Raw genomic sequence first — 22624 nt, forward strand, 5'->3', positions numbered from 1 at the left:
ACATTGTCCGTCTCTGCATACAGCCATCTGTTGTCCTCTCGGTTGGACCTGCTCTTTCCTTTGGCAGTATTTTTTCCAGCCCCTCTCTTTGCTTCCCAATTTTTCTTTTGATTCCACGTCAATACTCTCAGCCCTGCTCCAGCTACCGGTGTTAGATTAAACGTTTTCTCATTATCTCCCATCTCTCACCCCCTCTGTTCCTGATCCGTTTTTGGCCCATCCACCACTATGTGCAACCTGTTTATCCTGGGCTCAATGATGTTCCTGAAATGTTCTGAGACTGATTTCGTTTTCAGGCAGATGTTCTCCGGTCTCCTTCCGGCCTGTCACCTTCCAGGTTAGGACCCTTGCTCCAATTTTATACTTATGCCTTTACCGGACAATGGTAATTCTGAGTTATGATCGCTAGCACAAAATGCTCCCCGCTGATACTCATTACCACCTTTCCAACTGAAACTAAACCAGGACGCCACAGCTCCCAGCCTCTGCGATAACCCACTGCCTCTGACCTTTCCTTCAATCTCCTCTCCGCCTTCTCTGCAACCTTACACTTGTTTCGTTCGGAACGTTTCCTAATCTGGATGAAAGGATGGAAGTTCTGTTGATGAAAATCCTTCCCTTTCCCACCCTGAGGAAGGCGGCGAAGATCCTACACTGGGAAGGTCCGTTCTCTGTTTGATAGTGTTGAGCCCCTGTGTTACACTGCCCCACAATATCCCCGCTTCTGTAATGTTACTCATGGAGCTAAGATCAAATGAAAACAATAGCGGAGGAGTCCGAAGACTGAATGGACTTCTCCCCTCCCCATAGAATGAGCAAGCCATCCCAACAAGGACCGAAATGGATTCAGTGGCACTGTGGGTACTGCTGCTGCCTCTCAGCTCCAGAGACCCAGGTTCAATCCTGACGTCTGGTCCTAGAGTCATAGAGGAACTCAGCACTGAAACCAACTTGTCTATGCCGACCAAGATGCCCATCTAATCTGAGCCCATTTGTGCATGTTGGACCCATCTCCCTCTAAGCTATCCTACCATGTATCTTTAATACATCTTTTATACATTCTGTACCTGCCTCAGCCACATCCTCTGCCAGTCCGTTCCACATACGTACCGCCCGCTGCGTGTAGAATGTGTTCTTCAGGTTCCTTTTAAATCTTTCCCCTCTCACCTTAAAACTTTGTCCTCCAGTCTTCCCTGCAACGGACTTAGAAACTGCTCTGGCTCCTCCTCTCAGCTGCTAGGATTGTCGAGACTGAAACCAACAAATTCTTACCTGCTAACGAACTATTAGCTGCCATGGTCCCTCATCTCATGTGCTGTGTCTGCCGGGACCTGAATTCAACAGGTCCTAACCTGCCAATGAACGATTAAACTGCTCTGGCTGTCCCTCTCAGCTACCGAGTCTGTCAGGGCTGAAATTAACAAATCCTCACCTGTCAACGAAATAGTAACTGCTCTGGCTCCTCCACTCAGCTGCTAAGGCCGTCAGGAGTGAAATTTACAAATCCTTACCTGCCAACGAATTAGTTAATCACTCCCCTCTACTATTCCGAGGTTCCCACCTGCTTTAAGACTACTGTCATCCCGGTGCCAAAGAAAAATAATGGAACGTGCCCTAATGTCTACCACCCAGTGGCTCTGAAAATCCGTCATTATGAAGTTCTTCGAGAGGCTCACATCAACTCCAGCCTCCCCAGGCAGCTTCTACCTACCGCAGAATTAGGTCCACAGTGGCCGCCATCTCTCCTGGCCCGACATTGGAACATCTGGATAACAATGACCCTATGTCAGACTCCTATTTATTAACCATAGCTCTGCCTTCCAATAACATAATTCCAAGCAAACTCATCTCCAAAACTCTTAGTCTTAGAACCCGGTACTCCCCTCTGCAACTAGATCCTGACCAACAGGCTGCAATCAGTAAGGATAGGCAGCAAACACGTCCACAGCACTGATGCCCCACAAGGCTGCATCTTTAGCTCCTTATTTTACTCTCCAGACGCTCACGACAGTGTGGCCAGATTCTGCTCTAACTCCATCTACAAGTTTACAGATGACACTACCGGATATCATAAAATGAGGAGACAAGCGTATGGGAAGGAGCTAGAGAGCCTAGTGGCATAGTGACAACAAGTATTCCCTCAATTTCAACAAAACAGCTCGTCATTGACACACGTGAGGCAGAGTACACATCCTTGTCTGTATCAATGGTGCTGAGGTTGAAAGCATCAAATTCCCAGGTATAAATATCACCAATACATTGTCCTGGTCCAGCCATGCAACGCCACGGGCAAGAAAGCACACCAGTGTCTATACTTCCTCAGAAGGTTAAGGAAATTCAATATGCCCCCAGGGACCCTCACCAATTGTTATAGATGCACCATAGAAAGCATCCTATCCAGATCCATCACAGCTTGGTACGGCAACTGCACTGCCCAAGGCGACAAGAAGGTGCAGAAAGTTGTGGACACAGCTCAGAACATATCTCAGGAGGAACGATTTAAGGGGGCAAGATATATTAATATTGACATTGTGAAGGTCCTAACAACGAAGACCAACAAACAAATATCGGATAAACATAGAATTATACCAAGAAATCCTACAGGCACTCGTGGAATGAATGACGAAGGTAATCCCATTGCCAGTTGTGGTGGTGAACATGGATTTGGGAAAAGATCAGATAGAGGACTCCGCTTTGAGATTACGAGTAAAACCCACACCAACTATAGCGGGCAACGGTCTCATAACATCGTAGAGGACTTGGATCAAGCAGAACATCTGCTCCGAAATAGAAAGAATAAGATTGATTTCGCCTCGGGGGGTTAGTCTACTTGAGAATATTACGAGTGACCTGGTGGCAAGCTTCCAGAAGAAGAAGCAAGTAGTGCGGAATGAAGCTGTTTGTAAAAGGAGGAATTATGAAACATTATGAATTCAGACATAATGAAAGCAGCCAACATAACCAAGGACCCCCTCCCCACCCCCAGTCATTTCTCTTGTCTCTCACCCTCTCCATCGGGCAGAAGAGACAAACACTTGAAAACACGCAACACAAGCTTCCATCCCGCTATAACAACTTCTGAACGGATCCGTTGTATGAAAAAGAACTCCTGATTTCTCAATCTCATGAACATTGCACCTCATTTGAACACCTGCCTGCACCTTGTTTGTAAGTGCGACATTATATTCTGCTTTCTGTTATAGTTTTTCCTTCAGTATGTCACCCACGGACTTATTTCAATGATCTGTCTGCATGACTTGCCACCAAAGCTTTTTCACTGTATCTCGGCGCACGTGACAGTATTAAACCAATCACCATCTAATAATTACCAATTACTATTAAACTGCTCCGATTCTCCCCCTCAGCTGCTGAGCTTGTAGGGGCTTGAAATTAACACATTTGTACCCGCCAACAAACTTTGAAAATGCACTGGCTCCATCTCTCTGCTGCTGCGTCCGTCAGGAAGGAAATTAACGAGTCCTTAGCTGCCAACGAAATCTTCAGCTGATCTGGCTCCTCCCATTTTGCTTAGTAAGGGGCCATCTTGGTCGTCGTGGAACAGTAGGGCCAAAGGAAACAGTGTTTCCGTGCGGTATAACTATGATTTTGGGAAGGCATTTGACAAGATCCGTTGTGGTATGCTGATCCGGAAGATTCAGATGCTTGGGATCCACGGTGACTTGGCTGTTTGGATTCAGAATTGGCTTTGGCCATCGAGGAAAGAGGGTAGAGGTCGATGGGACTTCTTCTGGCTGGAGGTCAGGGACAGGTGGGGTTCTATAGGGATCCGTAGTAGGACCTCTGCTGTTGAATGTTTTTGGATTGAAAAGATGGATGGGTGGGTTAGTATGTTTTGCAGATGACACAAAGATCAGTGACATTATGGATAGAACTAAAATATTCTAAAGGATACAGCAGGATATAGATCAGTTGCAGATATGGGCAGAGAAATGGCAGATGGAGTTAATCCGGGAAAGTGTGAGGTGTTGCACTTTGGGCGATCAATGTCAAGGGACAGTAAACAGTTAAAGGAATGACCCTGAAAGTGCCATGCAATTTGATAAAGTGGTAAAGAAGGTGTAGACATGCTTGCCTCTATTAGAGTCAGCATCTCACAGATGGAAACAGGCCTGTTTACAACTTGTCCATGCCAACTGTTGTTGCCCGGCGAGCTAGTTCTATCTGCCCGCGTTTGTCCCATAGCCCTCTAAACCTCTCCTATCCATGTACATCTGCATAGCCTTTAAACATTGCTAATATGCCCAAACTCAACTGCTATTTCTGGCAGCTTATTGCAAATACAGACCACCCTTTGTGTGAAGGAGCCTTAGTCAAGACATTGATTTCAAGAGTCAACAAGTTATGTTGCAGCTTTATAAAATTCTGGTTAGGCTGCATCTGGAGTATTGCATTCAATTCTGGTCCGCCCCATTATAGGAAGGATGTGGAAGCTTTGGGGAGGGTGCAGAAGAGAGTTACCAGGATGCTGCCCTGATTTGGAGGACAGATGATATCGAGATGCACATACTAGAGTTGTTTTCTCTGGAGTGGCAGAGGCTGAGAGGGGACCTGAAAAAGGAGATGTACAGGGCAAGATTTTTTTTTTTTTTTACACAGAGTGTGGTGGGCGCCTGTAATGTGCTGTCAGGGTTGGTGGTGAAGGCAAGTGCAATAGAGCCATTTAAGAGGTTCTTAGATAAGCACATGATTGTGAGCAATTTTGGACCCCACATCTAAGGAAATATGTGCTGGCCCTGGAGAGAGTCCAGAAGAGGTTCACAAGAATGATCCCGGGAATGAAAGGCTTAATGTATGAGGAGCATTTGATTGCTCTGTACTCGATGGAGTTCATAAAGGTAAGGGGTGGGTGGGGGGTGGAATCTCATTGAAATCTAACGGACATTGAAAGACCTGGATAGTGCGGACATGGAGAGGATGTTTCCATTGGCAGGAGAATCTAGGATCCGAGGGCACAGCCTCAGAATAAAGGAGCGTCCCTTTAGAACTGAGATGAGAAAGAATTCCTTCAGCCAGAGGGTGGTGAATCTGTGGAATTTGTTACCACGGAGGGCAGTGGAGGCCGTAATTGGATGTATTTAAGGCAGAGTTTGATAGATAATTGATTAGTAAAGGGATTAAGGGTTACGGGGAGAATGGGGTTGAGAAAATTATATCAGCCATGACTGAATAGTAGATCAGACTTGATGGGCCGAATGACTTAATTCTGCTCTTATACCTTATGGCATTATGGCTCCTCCCCTCAGCTGATGAGTCTGTCGGGATTGAAATCAACAAATTGTTACCTGTCAATGGACTTTTAAAATATCTTATTTCCTCCTTTCAGCTGCTGTCTGTTGGGTCCTAGCACCGACAGCTGCGGTACATCACTGGTCACAAAGTTCCAGCCTGCTGACATTCTTCCAACATTCTGCCACCCCCACCATCCGCCTCCTATCAACAAGCGAATTTTGGATCCAGTAGCCAGCTTGCCATGGATCCCATGTGCCTTAACCTTCTGGACCAGTGTACCATGCAGGACCTTGCCAAATGCCCTACTGAAGTCCATAAAGATGACATCTACCACTGCCTTCATCAATCACTCTGGATACCTCCTCCAAAGACTCGATCACAAAGCACAAAGACATGCTGACTATCCTTGGTAATTCCGTCTTGCCTAATGTACATAAATCCTGTTGTGTAGGATTTCCTCCAATAATTCCCTTCCCACTGATGGAAAGCTCACCAGTTTGTATGTACGTGCCTTACCCCTTTGGCCCTTCTTAAATAAAGGAACAACATTAGCTATCCTGCAGTCTTCCAGTGCCTCACCTGTGGCTAGCCAACATGCAAATATCTCTCTCAGGGCCCAACCAATCTCCTTCCTTGATTCCCATAGCATTTTTGGATAGATCTCATTGTTGTGAAACAAGTTCGAAAGGACTTGAAGGGCAAGGACTCTGGACACAGTCTTTGCAGTTAAAATTATTTATTTACAAAGACAAATGCGGGGAAAAGGTAACGGGGACAACACACACACATACACACGCGCCAGTGATAGCGAGCATGGGGGAATCACAACAAGGGTAAGATACACACACGTACACACACAACGAACTGGGTTTATACAATCAAGGAACAGTCAACATAATACCTGCCACCACTTGATTCAGAGTAGGCACGGCTCTATGCTAGAGGGATATCCTAACTAATTTCTCTTAAGCAATACACAGCTTACCTCAGCATCCCTCAGAGACAAAAAAGAGAACCAAGCACATGCAGCACTCTTTATAGTGCTGGGAGGCTAGGGGTGGTCCAGCCCAGGTAGTTCAAAAGTGCCAATGGCCCGGTACAAAGGTGCTTAAAAGACCAATCGACTTGATGGGTGTGGTGGAGCCAGGCCTTGATCGACAGTGGTGTGTCTTCCGACCAGATAGGGGCAGTGCTGTCATCTGACCAGGTGGGGGCAGTGTCGTGACGTGACAGCCACGACCTCCACAATACACTCACACAGCTCTGGAGATTTATCCACCCATATTCTTTCCACGACGTCTATTATACCCCCTTCTTAATACTGACCTGTTCCAAACCTTCACCGTCTCCTTCCCTGAACTCACTTATCTCCATGTCCTTGTTGGTGAATATTCATTTAGAATCTTGGCCACATACCCTGGTTCCACACATAAATTACCCGTTTTGTTACTAAGGGGACCCACTTTTTCCCTAGGATCCATCTCGTTCCAAATATGCTTATGGACTTAGAATTCTCCGTAATCTTACTTGCCAAGTATATTTACTGGCCATTTATTCCCCTCCTAATTTCCTTCTTAACTTCTCTGCTACACCTCTATATTCCTCCAGGGATTCCCCTCACAGTGGTTGCATGTATAAAATCATAAGGGGCATATATGGGGTGGATACACAGTGTTTTTCCCAGGGAAAGAGAATCAAAAACTAGACGTGGCCATTTTGGAACAGCCTTTGTGAGAGTGGCCAGTGTTTGAGTGGAAATGTTGAAGCTTTGACTCCTGAGGCTTTGGTTAGAAGATGTTGATCGGGGCACAGGTAAGGACAGTCAGGTCCCTTTAAATTTATTTTTCAAGCAGCGCAGTTGAGATGGCAGTTAGGGCAGTGGCGTGCTCCTCCTGCAGGATGTGGGAGATCAGAGAGCCTTCCAGTGTCCATGAGGACTTCTGCGGGAGGTGCGCCCAGCTGCAGCTCCGAGCTGACAACATCAAGGAAGAGCCGGAGCTGGATGCACTCAGTATCATCCGAGATACTGAGATCATGATAGATATCTTTTAGTAAGGTGGTCACAACTGAGTTACAGGTAGTTGGGTGACCACCAGGAAGGACAAGGGGAGAGGGCAGGGTTCACCCGTGGCCATTTATAATGATGGATGCTAAAGCAATGAAGGAAATGAGTTACGATGTGTTGGGCTGCATACGGATTACCAAGGAGAACGTATTGGCGGTTTTAAGGTGCATTAATGTGGATAAATTCCCAGGACGTGATCGAGTGCACTCTCCGAACTTGTGGGAAGCTAAGGAAGAAATTGCAGAGACGCTTCCAGACATATTTCCTTCATCTTTAGCCTTGGGTAAAGTCCTGGAAGACTGGAAGGTTGTTAACATCGTAGCATTATTTACCAAGGGCAGCAAAGACAAGCCAGGGAACCACAGGCCAGTGAGTCTGACATCAGTCGTGGGTAAGTTACTGGAGGGGATTCTGAGGGACAGGATCTATCAACATTTGGAATAGGCAAAGTCTAATTAGGAACAATCGGCATGGTTTTGTGTATAAGAAATTGTCTCTGACAAATCTCAGAGTTTTTCGAAGAGATAACCAAGAGGGTAAATGAGGGTAGGGCAGTGGACGTTGTCTATTCTGGACTTTAGCAAGGCCATCGACAAAGTCACGCATGGCAGGCTATTCTGGAAGTTTAGATCGCATGGGATCCAGGGAGAGAGAGCCAATTTGATTCATAATTGGCTCGATGGCAGGAAACAGCGAGTGAGGGTTATTCCTCGGACTGGAGGCCTGTAACTAATGGTGTGTCACAGGAGTCGGTGCTGGGACCTTTGTTAGTTTTTTATATGAACGATTTGGATGTTAATGCACAAGGCGTGGTTAGTAAGTTTGTGGGTTATATCAAAATAGGTGGAATCGTAGAAAGTTAAGGTTATCAAAAATTACAGGGGATTTTGACCAGCCAGGCAAGTAGGCCGAAGATTAGCAAATGGAGTTCAATTCAGGTAAGTGCAAAGTGTTGCATTTTGGGAGGTCAAACCAGGGTAAGATTTATACAGTGAATGGTCGGGCCCCTGGGAAGCATTGTGGAACAGAAGGACTTAAGAGTGCAATGCAAAGTTCACGGAAAACACCGTCAGAGGTTGACAGGGTGATGAGGGAGGCATTTGCAATGCTGGCCTTCATCAGTTAAAACATGGAGGAAAGGATTTGGGACGTTATGTTGCAGTTATACAAGGCGTTAAGACCCCTTTGGAATATTGTGTACAGTTTTGGTCGCAGTGTTATAGGAAAGACACCATTAAACTGGAATGCAGAGAAGATTTATGGGATTCGAGGGACTGAGTTATAGGGAGAGGATGGACAGGCTAGGACTTTATTCCTTGGAACGAAGGAGATTGAGAGGTGACTTTATAGAAGTGTATAAATCATGAGGGGGTAGAGATAGGGTAAAACACTGGTCCCTTTTCCCTGTGAAGGGGGACTGAAAACTAGAAAGCATAGGTTTAGGATGAGAGGCGAAAGCTTTTAAATGGACCTGAAGGGAAACTTCTTCACCCAGAGGGTGGTGCGTATGTGGAAGGAACTGCCAGAGGAAGTAGTTGCGCAGGGTGCAATTACAGCATGTAAGAGACACTTGGACAGGCACATGGACAAGAAAGGTTCAGAGGGATTTGGGCCAAACGCGGGAAAATGGGAGTAGCTCAGATGGGAACTTTGGTCGGCGTGGACGAGTTGGGCAGAAGGGCCTATTCAGTGCTGTATTAGTCTGTCACTCTCTAACTCTATACCCGTAATGTACTTTGTTTCCTGTCTCGATGAAACGTTCAAACAACCTTTGTCACCAAAGGTTCCCTAACCTTTCTACCTTTTGCTTTCAGCCTTACTGAATCATAAGGATGTCATAACGGGTCGCACTGTATTACCGAGCCACGGTGTGATGGAGAATACGATGTGTAGCAGACAGCCGTGGAAACAGAAGGCGCTGCGCATCACTCTCACCGCGGGCCGCGATGCCCCAGCTGGTGTCTCACAGCATGAGGGACAGTACCTTGTCATCCAGGCATCACAGATTAATCCAACCACCCAGGGGCGGATCTTTGGCCATGATAGACCTCATCAGCTGAGTTATAGCTAACCCTAACCCTAAACCTAACCCTAAGCCAACCCACATTTTTACCCACACACGGCCTCTCCCAATCAACTTTAGAAAGTTCCTGTTTAAAATTAATCAAAATTGGCCTTGCCTCAATTTGGGACTTTAAGATGTAGACCAGTCCTATCCTTTCCCATTACCATTTAAATCTAATAGATTACGACCACTGGTCTCAAAGAGTTCCCTTACCAACTCTTCAGTCACTTGCCCTGCCTTATTTCCCAAGAGGAGGTCGAGTTCTGCTCCTTCTCGACAGGGACAACTCCATGTTGATTGAGAAATTTCTCTTGAACATATGTGACAAGTTACTCTCCGCCCAAGCCCTCAGTACAATGGCAGTGCCAATCGATGTTTGGAAAGGGAAAACTGAACGGTTCTGTGATCAGTGTTTGTGCCCCATCGCGCGTGTTCCGGGGACACGGGGAGTCAGGTGTGGGCCGCATCGGAGGGAGGAAGACAGAGTCCTTCTCGATCAGTTTTTACCACAGGCCGGGCGTTAGCCCCAGGATCAGTCAGTGGGCAGGATTCCACACAGTGCACGTGTAGGAACCCTCGCCTCCGCATCTGGCGGGCTCTGGAACAGGGGCACCACGTTTAACCATGGCTTAGCGCTCCACTGATCTCCACTAATTCCACTTTACTCTCCCCAACTGCACATCGCCTCCCACCGGGACTGGAAGACCTAGCGGTCTGGTCACCCAGGCAGGGCCCCGAGCTGTGAATCAAGAGCTGGACACTGGGATGTGGATGCTTCACAGTTTTATTGATCGGCGCCTCCCGTCTCAGCTAACCACATAAACCTCGACCTCGCACATGGTCAGGATGCCGACGCCGCTCAGGGTCACGCTGACAAACTGACCGAGCATCCCTTTACAGTTCAGGACAGCGGTCTCTCCGCATCCCAGTTGACTGATCATCCCACAGCTGTAAGGAAGAAAGTTTCACAGTGTTCAGCAAACGGTGGTGGCCACAGTCTCGCCCTCGGTCGCAGGCCGGGGTGGGGGGATATCAGGTGCCCTGGAATGTTACGGAAACACGGGCCGGACTCCCCCACTGACGATCCCATTCACAGACACCCGCCCAAAGAGATCCACCCACAGAGCCCGGTCCACAGAGACCAATCCACAGACACCCACCCACACGGACCCACCCACAGTGCAGCGCCCATATAGACAACCGACCACAGAGATTTCCACCCACAGACCCCCCACCCCACTGACGGTGTCCACCCACTGAGACCCCTCACTCTCATCGACGGTCCCCACTCACTAAACACTCTCATCCCACAGAGATGGTCCTCATCGCTCAGGTAGAGTTCACCCACCCACGTGCTCAGGTAGAGTTCACCCACCCACAGCTCTCAGGTGCTGATTCTTCTTGTGTTGGGCTTTTGACGACACTTCCTCCTCCCCTCCCTGCCCCACGTTCCTCCCCCTCTCCTCCCCTGTCTCACTCCTCCCCTCTCATTCCTCCTCCCCTTCCCCTCACCTCTCTCAACCCTTCCATCCATTCTCACTTCTCCCTTTCACTCCTTCCCTCCCTCACTCCTCACCTCTAGATCTCTCCCACCTCCCTTACTCTTCCCCTTTCCTTCCGCTCCTCGCCTCTCATTTCTCCTCCCCTCCCCTCACTACTCCCCTCTCACTCCTTCCCTCCCTCTCACTCCTTCTTCCCCTCCCTTCATCCTCACACTTTTCTCCCCGCATCTCCCCCTTTTCCTCCTGCCCTATACTCTTACTCCTCGCCTCTCGCTCTCACTCCTACCTCCCTTGCTCTTACCTTTCCTGCATCACTCCTCCCCCTCAATCACTGCCCTCCTCCCTCACGCATATTCTTCCCTCTCTCACCCCAACCTCCATCACTCCCTCCATTCTCGGTAGCTGCCTTGTTAACCAGGAACAGGAGGAGGCTCTTCGGCCTCTCGAGTTCGCTGCATCGTTCAACGAGATGACGGCTGACTTTTGACCTCAGCACCCTGTTCCTGCACCAAACTCCATATCCATTTATTCCCATAATATTCAAAATCTATCGCTCACTCCATGCCAGTCAGTGCGTGAGCCCCCACACCCCTCTAGGGAAGAGAATTCTATCCATTCCTTATGCTTCGGGTGAAGGTATTTCTCCCTACCTAAGTCCTTAATGGCTGGTCCCCTATTCTGAGCCTGTGACCCCTGGTTCTTGAGCCCCAGCCCGGGGAAACATCTTCCCTGCACTCAGCTGGCTCAACATGTCATCGAACTCGTTAACAAACTTCTACAGATGCGGAGTGGAACGCATTCTGACTGGTTGCATCACAGCCTGGGTTTGGATACTCCAATGCGCAGGAATGCAAGAAGCGACAGAGCGCGGTGGACTCAGCCAGTTCCATCAGAGGTACAGCTCTCCCCACCACCGAGGACATCTACAAGAGGTGATAACTCAGGAAGGCGACATCCATCATTAAGGTTCGTCACCATCCGATGAGGATTCACCATCCGGGCTGTGCCCTCTTCTTACTGCTGCCATCAGGCAGGAGGTACAGGAGCCTGAAGACCCACACCTCAAGGTTCAACAACAGCTTCTTCCCCACTGCCGTCAAATTTTTGAACCGACCTGAAAAACCTTAACACTACCTCGGACTATATTTCCTTTACTCTCTCAATTTGTACTAATTTCGCTGTGTTTATTTTGCCCTGTGAGTTATGTATAATTTATGTTAATTTAAGTTTATGTTACTGTATGTGTCGCTGCTACAAAAATGCTAACTTTCATGGCATCTATACCCTGGGTATGTTGCCCATGACAGCAAACGAATTTGAACCCGGCCCACCTTGTCCATGCCGATTATAATGACGCTGATCCTATTTGCTTGCAGTAGGCCATATCCTGATACGCCTTTATCATCCCTTTCGGAATGTCTACTAAACGTTGTAATTGTATCTGCCTCCACCACATGCTCTGGTAGATCGTTCCGTGTAATCACCACCCTCTGTGTGAAGTGCTTATCCCTGAGCTCGCCATGAGGACCAATGGCTGAAAGGTCAGGATATCGGAAAGGTGAGCAGATAAAGAGGCAAAAGGCTCTAGCAGCGACGTGAGTAAAGTCTTCCTTCTGTGATTGTGATTGGTTAAATCTCGCTCCTCGCCCAATTGGTGCATTCGGAAGTTACACGGAGATATGAGAGGTCACCTTCTGGGGGCGTTCTGGAGAATTCCACCCGTTGGAAACAACCCACGGAAGTGTGTGTGTGTGTGTGTGGGGGGGGGGGGGGGGGGGGAGGGGTGGTTACAATGCAGCAGCTGAATCTCCGTGGCCCATCATGCGCCTTCTGACAATATTTGGCGCAAGGACCAAAGCTCGCCTTATGTGGGGCGGGAAGGCAAAGGGAGATGCTGAACAGGGAACTCCTGGAGAAGACCTTGCACAGGTAGAGTCATAGAGTGACCCTTCCGTTCAACCGGTCCATGCTGCCTAAGGTACTCATCTGATCTGGTCCCATTTTTCCGCATTTGGCCCATATCCCTCTAAACCTTTGCTGTCCATGTACCTGTCCAAGTTCTTAATGTACCTGCCTCACCACTTCCGCTGGCAGCTCGTTCTATGTAGGGACCACTCTCTGGGTGAACATTTTGCCTCTCAGGTTCCAAGAAAATCTTTCGCCTCTCACCTTAAACATATGACGTTTGAAGGCTTGGATTATCACACCCACAATCACACCATGTCAAATCTCAGCACCTCTGGGGTACCGAGGTTGACAGTGACCTGCTGACTCCCAGCCCTGTTCCGTCCAAACCCATCCCACCAGTTCACCGCCCTCCCAACATCCACCCTGGGGAATTCAGAGTGACTGACGTGATTGCACTGCAGGGGGAGCAGAGGAGATTCCCTTGGGTGTTCCCCCGAATGGAGCGTTTCAGTTATGAGGAGATGCTGGACAGCCTGGGTTTGTTTCTTTGGAGCGGAGGAGGCCGAAGATGGATCTGATAAAAGGAGACACAGTTATGAGGGCTACGGGTAGCGTTGATGGGAGGAAGCTTTTTCTTCATAGTAAACGTGTTGAGAACAGAGGGCACGGGCTTAGGGTAAAGTTGCAAAGGATTCAGAGGGGATTTGAGGGAGAGATTTATCTCCCAGAGGGAGGTTGTAATCTGGAGCGCGCTGCCAGAGCGGTTGGCGGAGGAGAGGCTCACAACACTGGAGAAGTATCTGGACGAGCACTTGAATCACCAAGGCAGAGAAAGGTACGGTAACTGGGCTGAGTATAGATGGGTACTGGATGGTTGGCACGGGCAGGGTGGGCCGAAGAACCTGATCCCCTGCTGTGTGACTCTGTGACTCTACATTATACTGTATCATCCTCCGGCTCCCAGATCCTCCCAGGACATTTCCGACTGAGATCACCTTGACCACGAACTTTGACCTCTCCTACTTGACTCTGACCCTTGAACTTTCTCTGGGCACACTTACACACAGTTCTTGTTGCGCAGATAGGGGGACGTGCCGACACGGACCACTGCGTTCTGGAAGCGATCCCAACAGCAGTCGGCCCTGTTGGTGATCTTCACCACCAGCACGTATTCCTCTTGGAACAGGTCAATGCTCCACCACGGATGCGATTCCGATTTGGTGTGAGTGCACGAATGGTTGAAGTAATAAGGATTCCGATTCCCGTCGATGGCCCTGTCTGCGACTCCGCCAGAGGACGTGCTTGACTGGGTGGCCTTTCCTCGGAGCGCGACGTTCCCTGCAAACACAAACCGCCCTGTGGTCGGACCTTGGCAGAACGGCAACACGTTCCCCAGCCGACGGGCGTTGAAAGTGACCAAAGCAACAAAACGGGGCGGTGCCAGGGGCAGGTAATCACAGCGGAATCATCTTCCAGACTTGGTAAGTGACTTTGGTAAAATCCACCACCGCGGGAGACTGATAGGCTGGAGAGAAGGACACTGAGTGAGGACCTTTTAGAGGTGTACAAACCCAGGGCGACAAAGTGATGCAGCGGGCAGTGCTCACTCCTCACGGGTCCCACACCTGCCTTTGATCCAGACCTCCCCTCCTGTGGAGTTTGCCCCTTCTCCATGTGACCGCCTGGGTTGCCTCCGGGTGGTCCGTTTTACCCCCACGTCACTCAAGACCTGCAGGTAGGGAGGTTAATGGGCCGCTGTAAAATGTCTCCAGTGTGAGCGGGGAGTTGGGTGGGTTGATGGAAATATGGAAAGAATGGAATGGGATTCGTACAGGATTGGTGTAAACGAGTGGGTGATGGTGGGCAAGGAGTGAATGGGCCGAAGGGCCTGTCCCTGCGTTGTACGACAGTGGAATGGGGACAATCTTTGGAAAGTACCCCACTCCCACCAGTGCTGCCCACCCCCTCCCCTCTGCCGCCGTCAGGGGACAGTCACCACTGTCTTCAGCTGCTTCCCCTTCGCCTGATCCATTACCTCGCCCTGTCCATAACACTCACGTGGCCAACCAGACCTGCCTAACCGCTTCCCCGCCCCGTTGACCAGATCCCTCCACCTTTCTGCAGCCTCTCCGTCCTCCATGCCTGTACCGGGAACGGGACGGAACCTCGGCCACCCACTGCCGGGTGAAGCGGCCCATCCCTCTCACGGTGTCACCGCGGATTCCACAGGCAGCTTCCCGCGGGGTGTCCCCCTCCTGACGTGCCCTCACCCCCGCTTTACTCCATCCAAATGTTCCATCCACCACACCCTCCCCGCCCCCACCAAGCTGGACACGGCTACATAACCAGCTCCGTGCCTCTGTTCCGACTCACCGCTGTCCTCTCTGAGGACCCTTCCCTTCCCACAGACGCGGCTCCACCTCTCCCGAATCATCGGCCAGGCCTCTCGGTCGCCGCCTCCGTCATACTCAGTGTCCAACTATCAGGCCTGGTGGTCCTAACCTCTGCCGAGACCCCCGACCTCAGCACAACCCCTGACAACAGCCTTTCCCCTCTCCATGCCCGCTCTCTGGGACAGCCTGGGTCAGGAGCACGGGGCGCACCATCCACACCCCGGTGGATCCCAGGACCACAGGCTCGCAAACGTCCTGAACACTGTCCTAACAGCTGGCGTTGGGGCCTCCCGGGGCGGGGGAGGGGCAGAAGGGGTGGTGGCGTGGGGATGGGATGGTTGGACGGGTGTGCATGTGTGTGTGGCTGCGTGTGTGGATTCACTGAAAGGGTTCTCGGAGCGGCGCGCCTTCTGTGTCACACAGTCCGGACCGGATGCTGGGATCTCTCCGTGTACAGAAATGATCCCGGGAACACACGGAAGGAGTGGACCTGAATGAGACAGCCTGCACGCTGAAGGGCAGTGAAGCACAAGGAGGGTAAAGGAAGCTTCCCCTACCACAGTTCCGCGCACCGGCAGCACAGCAAGCAGCCAGAACAATCCACACAGCTGCCCTCATCCCGGCGACACGCAACAGCTGGATGTCCAGTCGAAGCCAAAACCCTGCAGAAACGGGAACCCTGAAATCAAACAGAAAATGCTGGAAGCACTCGGGAGTTCGGAGTGAGAGATCAGTTAATGGTTTTTTCCGAGGCTCTGTGTCTAAGCCGTGCCTAGGAGAGTGTGACGGGGCCGTTTAGAGGGAGCTTCACTCTTGTGTCTGAACCATGCCCTGCGAGTATGTGACGGGTATTGTAGAGGGAGCTGCTCACTGTGTATAAACTGTGTCCTGGGAGTTCGTGACGGGATAGTGTAGAGGGAGCTTCACTCCATCTAACCCGTGCCCTGCGAGTGTGTCACGGGATAGTGCGGAGAGAACTCCACTGTGTCCAAACCGTGCCCCGGGTGTATGAGACGGGACAGTATAGAGGGAGTTTCTCTCTGTGTATTACCCTAGCACTGGGAATAAGTGACAGGACAACGTAAAGGGAACTCCACTCTGGATCAAACCACATCTCTCCTTGCTACAATACCACATCCTCTACTTGGTGAAGATGGCCATTTACCCAGTCCGCCCGTCTCCACTCAGATTCGTCTGTCATCTCCCTGTTGGGCATGCTCTTTATTTAGTGCCAGTCTTTTCCTGCTCCTCTCTTTGCTTCCCAACTCCTCTGTTTTGATTTCACTTTAACCCTCTCAGCCCTCCTCCAGCCAGACTATTGTATTAACCCCCATTTCTCATTTTCTCCCATTTCTCACCCTCTCTGTCCCTGGTCCTTCTCGGCCGTCCACACTATCTGCAACATGTTATCCTGAGCTCACTGGTGCTCCTGAAACTTCCTGAGACTGATTTCGCTCCCTCTGATCAGTACCCTTACTCTTATACTTTGTCCTTTTCCTGGTCAATGTTAAGTCTGAGTTATGATTGCTAGCACAAAATGCTCCCCAAAGATGCCCCAGCAACCAGTCTCTGCCGATTAACTCCCCTGCCTCCGACATTTCCTTCAATTCTCCCTACCCCCTTTCTCTGTAACTTGACACTTGTTTCATTGCAAACATTTCCCAGTCCTGATGCAAGTACGTCTGGCGGAAGGATCGAAGTTCCCTTGCTCAAAGTAACCCCTTCTCACTCTGAAGAAGGCAGCAAAAATCCTCCGTCAGCTCATAAGAAAGTACCGGCCCCCGTTTGATGGCGCTGAGCCGCTGTGTGACGCGGCCCATAGCTGTCCCCGGTTCTGTGATGTTACACATGGAGCTGTTGCGCAATGGGTGGTGCTGCTGCCTCACATCTCCAGAGACCCGGGTTCGAACCTGACCTCCAGTCCTGTCGGTTTTGAGTTTGCATGTTCTCCCCTTGACCCTGCATCTCCTGTTTTCTCCCACATCTTTCATACATGTGGGGTCGTTAGTTTAACTGACCTCTGCAAATTGCCCCACAGTGATAAGACTATTGAACAGTTCCCTTACACAATGAGATGGACTATGACCTATGACCTCATGCTCTACCTTGTTGTGACCTTGCACCTTATTGCTCTGCACGTTCTCTGCAGCTGTGACACTTTGTACTGTTATTGTTTTTACCTGTACTACATCAATGCACTCTGTACTAACTTGATGTAACTGCATTGTGTAATGAATTGACCCGTAAGATCGGTTTGTAAGACAAGTTTTTCACTGTAGCTCGGTACAAGTGACAATAATAAACCAATCCCAATACCAATACATGTCGGTGAGTGGGATAATGTGGGGAAATTGATGTGAATGTGGGGAGAAGACATGGGCTGTGTAAGAGGATATGTTTCCGTGTCGTATGACTCTCTGCAGTGTAATGAGCCTCAGTTTCCACGGCCCCCAACCCTCCGGAGAGACCTCACGGAACCCCACAGGGCAGAGGGGATAGAGAATCAGATGGGCAGGGAGCAGACGGGCACGAAGCTCGTGGCAGGATCTCAGAAAGTTTCAACGTGGATGGAGTGTGTGGAGGGATGGGCTTTCAGGGGGACAAACAGGAGGGGAGTTACTGAGGTCAGGGAAGGCCATGACGGAGGGCTCCCATCCTACAGTCTGCACGCAATCAGCTAACTACTAACCAGCATCATTTTCGCCGCCCATCCCCCCGCTTGACACCACCACCCTGACATTGCAGCTGAAAGGAATCATAAGGCGGAGAGGCCAGTCGACCCTTGAGCCTGCTTTACCAGTCTCCAGGGTGATGACTGAACTTTCATCTCAGCATCGTTTTCCTCCTTTCCCCAGACCTCTCGATTCTACCAAAGCCCCGACATCTCTCCATCCTGGTCCTGAATGAACTCAGTGACTGAACATCCACAGCTTCCTTACCTCTGACCCATCCCCTGGTTTCTCTTTTTATACAGCAGCAACATGACTTCCGGCTTTTATGCTTAGCGCCGCGACCCATGAAGGCAAGTATGCCGTATATCATCTTTACCTCCCAGTCTACTTCCGTGGCCATTTTCTGAGATTTGCACCGCATGATCCCTCCTTCTCCAATGCTCCCAAGGGCCCTGCCAGTTACTTTCTACTTTCGCCTGCAGAGAAACCTGCAGAGTGGTAAACACAGCCCAGTCCATCACAGGATCATAACTCCCATCCAGTCCAGCCACATGATGCGTTGCTTCAGGAAGGCTGACAGTATTGTCAACGATTCCCTTTTCTCTCTTCTACCTTTTTGGAGAAGATGCAGGGACTTGGAAGTCTGGACGTTCAGACTTAGGAACAGATTTTCCCCATTGCTCTCAGCATCGTTTTCCTCATTTCCCCAGACCTCTCGATTCTACCAAAGCCCCGACAATCACCTTCATCACCTCTTTCACTCCCTTCGCGGTGGTGCTGCCAATTTCTCAAACTCTTAACTCTACTTCTTCGATTATTCCGTTACTGCATTTTTTTTGCACTACTTTAGTTTGTACCCCAATCGTTGCACTGTTCTGCTGTCTTACGCTCGCCGTTGTATAGAACGTTGCAGTTGTTACTATTTACACTTTTACTCTGTGAGCTTCGTGTGAACAAGGAATTTCATTCTGTCTTGTGTACATGAAAATGATCTAATGTAATCTAATCTAATCAAACCTTACAATTGACCTTCCAAGCTGCAACACCTCACACGTGACCGGATTAAGCTCCACTTGTCATTTCTCTGCCCACATTTCCCACGGGTCTATATCCTGCTGGATCATTTGACAACCCACAACTCTAGCAATACTTAGGTCATCTGCAAACTCACTGATCAGCCAACCTACATTTTAGTATATATCATAAACAGCAGAGGTCCCAGACTGGCCCCTGCAGAACACCACTGGTCACAGATCTCCAGTCAGATTAACACCCATCCACCACTACTCTCTGTTTTTATGGACAAGCCAATTTTTAATCCAATCTCCCATGTCTCCATGGATCCACGCGTCCTAATCTTCTGGATCAGCCTACCATGAAGGACAGTGACAAAAATTTTATTAAAATCCATGCATAGAACACCCACTGCCCTACTGTCATCAAACATTTTCGTCACCTGCTAACATTGGCTTCCCAATCTCTTGCCACATATCCATGAGAGGTGTACAAACACATCCTGGTTCTTTTGGATATCAACACCGACCAATCTCCCGCCATTTATCAAACACGCTGCTTCTCTGTCAGGAGTGCCAGTAGCTGGTGATCTCACATTTAACTCCATGAGATCACACCCCTGAGGTCTTTACTTCTTCCTCTGTTCCCCCAGTCCCACTGAGTCTTGTATTGTTGGAAGTGTGACAGTTGGTCCTCTCAGACCCAGAGTGTGAACAGCGTGTCCCGCACTGATCCCTGCAGTGTCCCACTAGTCACAGCCTGAGAACCAGAGGATCTGTTTAGTCTCACTCCTTACTTACTGTTCTCAACCCATGTCCGTTTATTTCCCCCAGTACTGGGTGCACCGAGCTTAACTGATCTCCTGTACGAGATCTCATTGAAAGCATTCTGAATCTCTCTCCCCACATACACTGTCCGTCTGTATCTAGTCCATGAGTCACATCTCAACACACTCGTCAAACATGGAATCCCACGGCAGGTAGCAGACAGAGATGCAAAGTGTTGCTTACCTCGCAAAGGATCCTCGGAGGAACCTGCAGCATCCGCCTGCTGCCAGTATTTGTAGGGAGGCTCAGACACGCCCCTGAGCCCAGCTGATCATTACAAGCCCTCTCAGGTTCCGGTTGGGCCTGTGTCAGCCTTAGCTGTGGGAGCTCATTCATTGATACTCCCGGATGATATGTTGCCCTGCCCCCCCCAGGTGCCAGGGTCAGAGAAGTCTCGGATCGAGTCCACAACATTCTTAAGGAGGAGGGCGAGCAGTCAGAAGTCGTAGTACACATTGGTATCAACGACATAGGTAGGAAAAGGGATGAGGTCCTGAAGAGGGAATATACAGAGTTGGGAAGAAAGCTAAAAAGCAGGATCTCAAGGGTGGTAATCTCTGGATTGCTGCCTGTGCCATGTGCCAGTGAGAGTAAGAACAGGAAGATATGACAGACGAATGTGTGGCTGAAGAGTTGGTGCAGGGGGCAGGGTTTCAGGTTTGTGGATCACTGGGATCTCTTCTGAGGAAGGTATGACCTGTACAAAAGGGACTGGTTACACCTGAACTCGAGAGGGACCAATGAACTTGCGGGCAAGTTTACTACTAGGTTGGCAAGGGGATGGGAATCAGAGTGTGAGGTCAGATGATGGAACATTTGGTGTAAAGGTAGATGCATTATGCAGAGGGACTGTGAGGAAGGATAGACAATGGATAGGGCATAAATGCAGTCAGTTGGATGGGTTGAAATGTATTTACTTTAATGCGAGAAGAATTAAGAACAAGGGTGATAACTCAGAGCATGGATCGGTCTGTGGAATTACGATGTGGACATGACAGAGACTCAGCTGACGTAAGGGCAGGATTGGTTGCTTGATGTTCCGGGATGATTTAGGTGTTTCAAAAGGGATAGGGAAAGAGGTAAAAGGGGGGGGGGGGGGTGAAGTGGCATTGCTAATCAGAGGACGTCGTGGAGGGATCGTCTCCTGAGTCAGTGTGGGTGGAAGTTAGAATCAGGAAGGGAGTGATCACTCCATTGCGAGTATTCTATAGGTCTCCCAATAGCCACCAGGGCACTGAGGAGCAGAAGAGGAGGCAGATTTTGGAAAGGTGCAAACATAACAGGGTTGCTGTCATGGGAGACTTCAACTTCCCTAATATTGATTGGCACCTCCTTAGTGCAAAAGGTTTAGATGGGGCAGAATTTGTTCAGTATGTCCAAGAAGGATTCCTGATACAACATGTAGACAGGCCATGCTGGGTCTGGTATCAGGTAATGGACCTGGTCAGGTGACAGACCTCTTGGTGGGCGAGCATTTCGGAGATAGTGACCACAACTCCCTGACCATAAACAGCAAAGCCATAAACAGAGATAGGAGCAGACGATATGGGACAGTTTTTAATTGGGGCAAGGCAAATTACAATGGTATTAGGCAGGATCTTCAGAGCGTAAACTGGAAACAGATGTTCTCAGTGAAATACACAGAAGAAATGTGGAGGCTGTTTAGGGAACACTTGCATGGGTTTCTGGGTAGGTTTGTCCCACTGAGACAGCGAAAGGATAGCAGTGTAAAGGAACCACGGTTGACAAGAGAGGTGAAATATTTTATGAAGAGGAAGAAGGCAGCTTTAGGAAGCAAAGATCAGGCAGGGTTCTTGAGAAATATAAGGTAGCCAGGAAGGAACTGAAGAAGGGACTTATGAGAGCTAGAAGGGGGCATGAGAAAGCCTTGGCGAGTAGGATTGAGGAAAACCCCAAGGTGTTCTACATGTCCATGAGAAAAACAGGAGGATGACTAGAGTGACGGTAGGACCGCCCAGGGATGAAGGGGGAAACGTGCCTGGAGGCGGAGGAAGTATGGGATGTCCTTAATGAATACCTTGCTTCAGTGTTCACTAGGGAGAGGGACCTTAACGAGTGTGAATCCAGCATAGAACAGGTTAATGTGCTGGAGTATGTTGAGGCTAACAAAGAGGTGGTGTTAGAGCTTCTGAAAAACATTAGGATAGATAAGTCCCCGGGACCGGGTAGGATAAACCACAGGTTACTACGGGAGGTGAGGGAAGATACTGCTGGGGCATTGACGATGATATCTGCATCCTCCCTGGCCACAGGAGTGGTACCAGAGGATCGGAGGATGGAAAATATTGTTCCATTGTTCAAGAAAGGTAATAGGAATAATTCTGGGAATTATAGACCAGTGAGTCTTACGTCAGTGATGGGCACGCTATTGGAGAGGGTTCTTAGGGACAGGATTAATGAACATTTAGAGAAGCATTGTCATTGAGTCATAGAGCACTGTGGACAGAAACAGGCCCTTTGGCCCATCGTCCATGCCGGCCTGGTTTTCTGTCTAGTCCCATCTACCTGCACCTGGATCATAGCCCTCCATACCTCTCTCATCTGTGCACCTATCCAAACTTCTCCTAAATGTTACAATTGAACCTGCTCCACCACTTCTGCTGGCAGCTCGTTCCACACTCGCACCACCTTCTGAATGGAGAATATTTCAGCTTTCACTTTAAACCCATGACCTCTAGTTCTCGTCTCACCCAACCTGAGGGGAAAAAGCCTGCATGCATTCACCCTATCTATACCCCTCATAATTTTGTCTTCTTCTATAAGATCTCCCCTCATTCTCCTGCGCTCCAGGGAACAAAGCCCTAATTTTAAATTTTTTAAAAAAATTTATTTACAGTGTGGTAACAGGCCCTTCCGGCCCCATGAGTCCACGCTGCCCATTTTAAACCCATATTAACCTACCCGTAC

General features: G+C 49.4%; 1 protein-coding gene across 1 annotated transcript; it reads right to left on the minus strand.

Annotated features, from left to right (window-relative positions):
* Positions 1 to 10146: 10146 nt before the first annotated feature.
* On the minus strand, positions 10147 to 19892 carry LOC127570702 (fucolectin-6-like). The gene is made up of 4 exons (XM_052016489.1): positions 19880 to 19892; positions 15741 to 15862; positions 13852 to 14128; positions 10147 to 10328 (listed from the first exon to the last, which is right to left on the minus strand). The coding sequence occupies exons 2-4, from the start codon at positions 15799 to 15801 to the stop codon at positions 10187 to 10189; spliced, it is 480 nt and encodes a 159-aa protein (XP_051872449.1). The 5' UTR covers positions 15802 to 15862; positions 19880 to 19892; the 3' UTR covers positions 10147 to 10186.
* Between the last annotated feature and the right edge of the window lie 2732 nt (positions 19893 to 22624).

Source organism: Pristis pectinata, chromosome 5, assembly GCF_009764475.1.
Source record: "Pristis pectinata isolate sPriPec2 chromosome 5, sPriPec2.1.pri, whole genome shotgun sequence".
Classification (NCBI taxonomy): Eukaryota; Metazoa; Chordata; class Chondrichthyes; order Rhinopristiformes; family Pristidae; genus Pristis; species Pristis pectinata.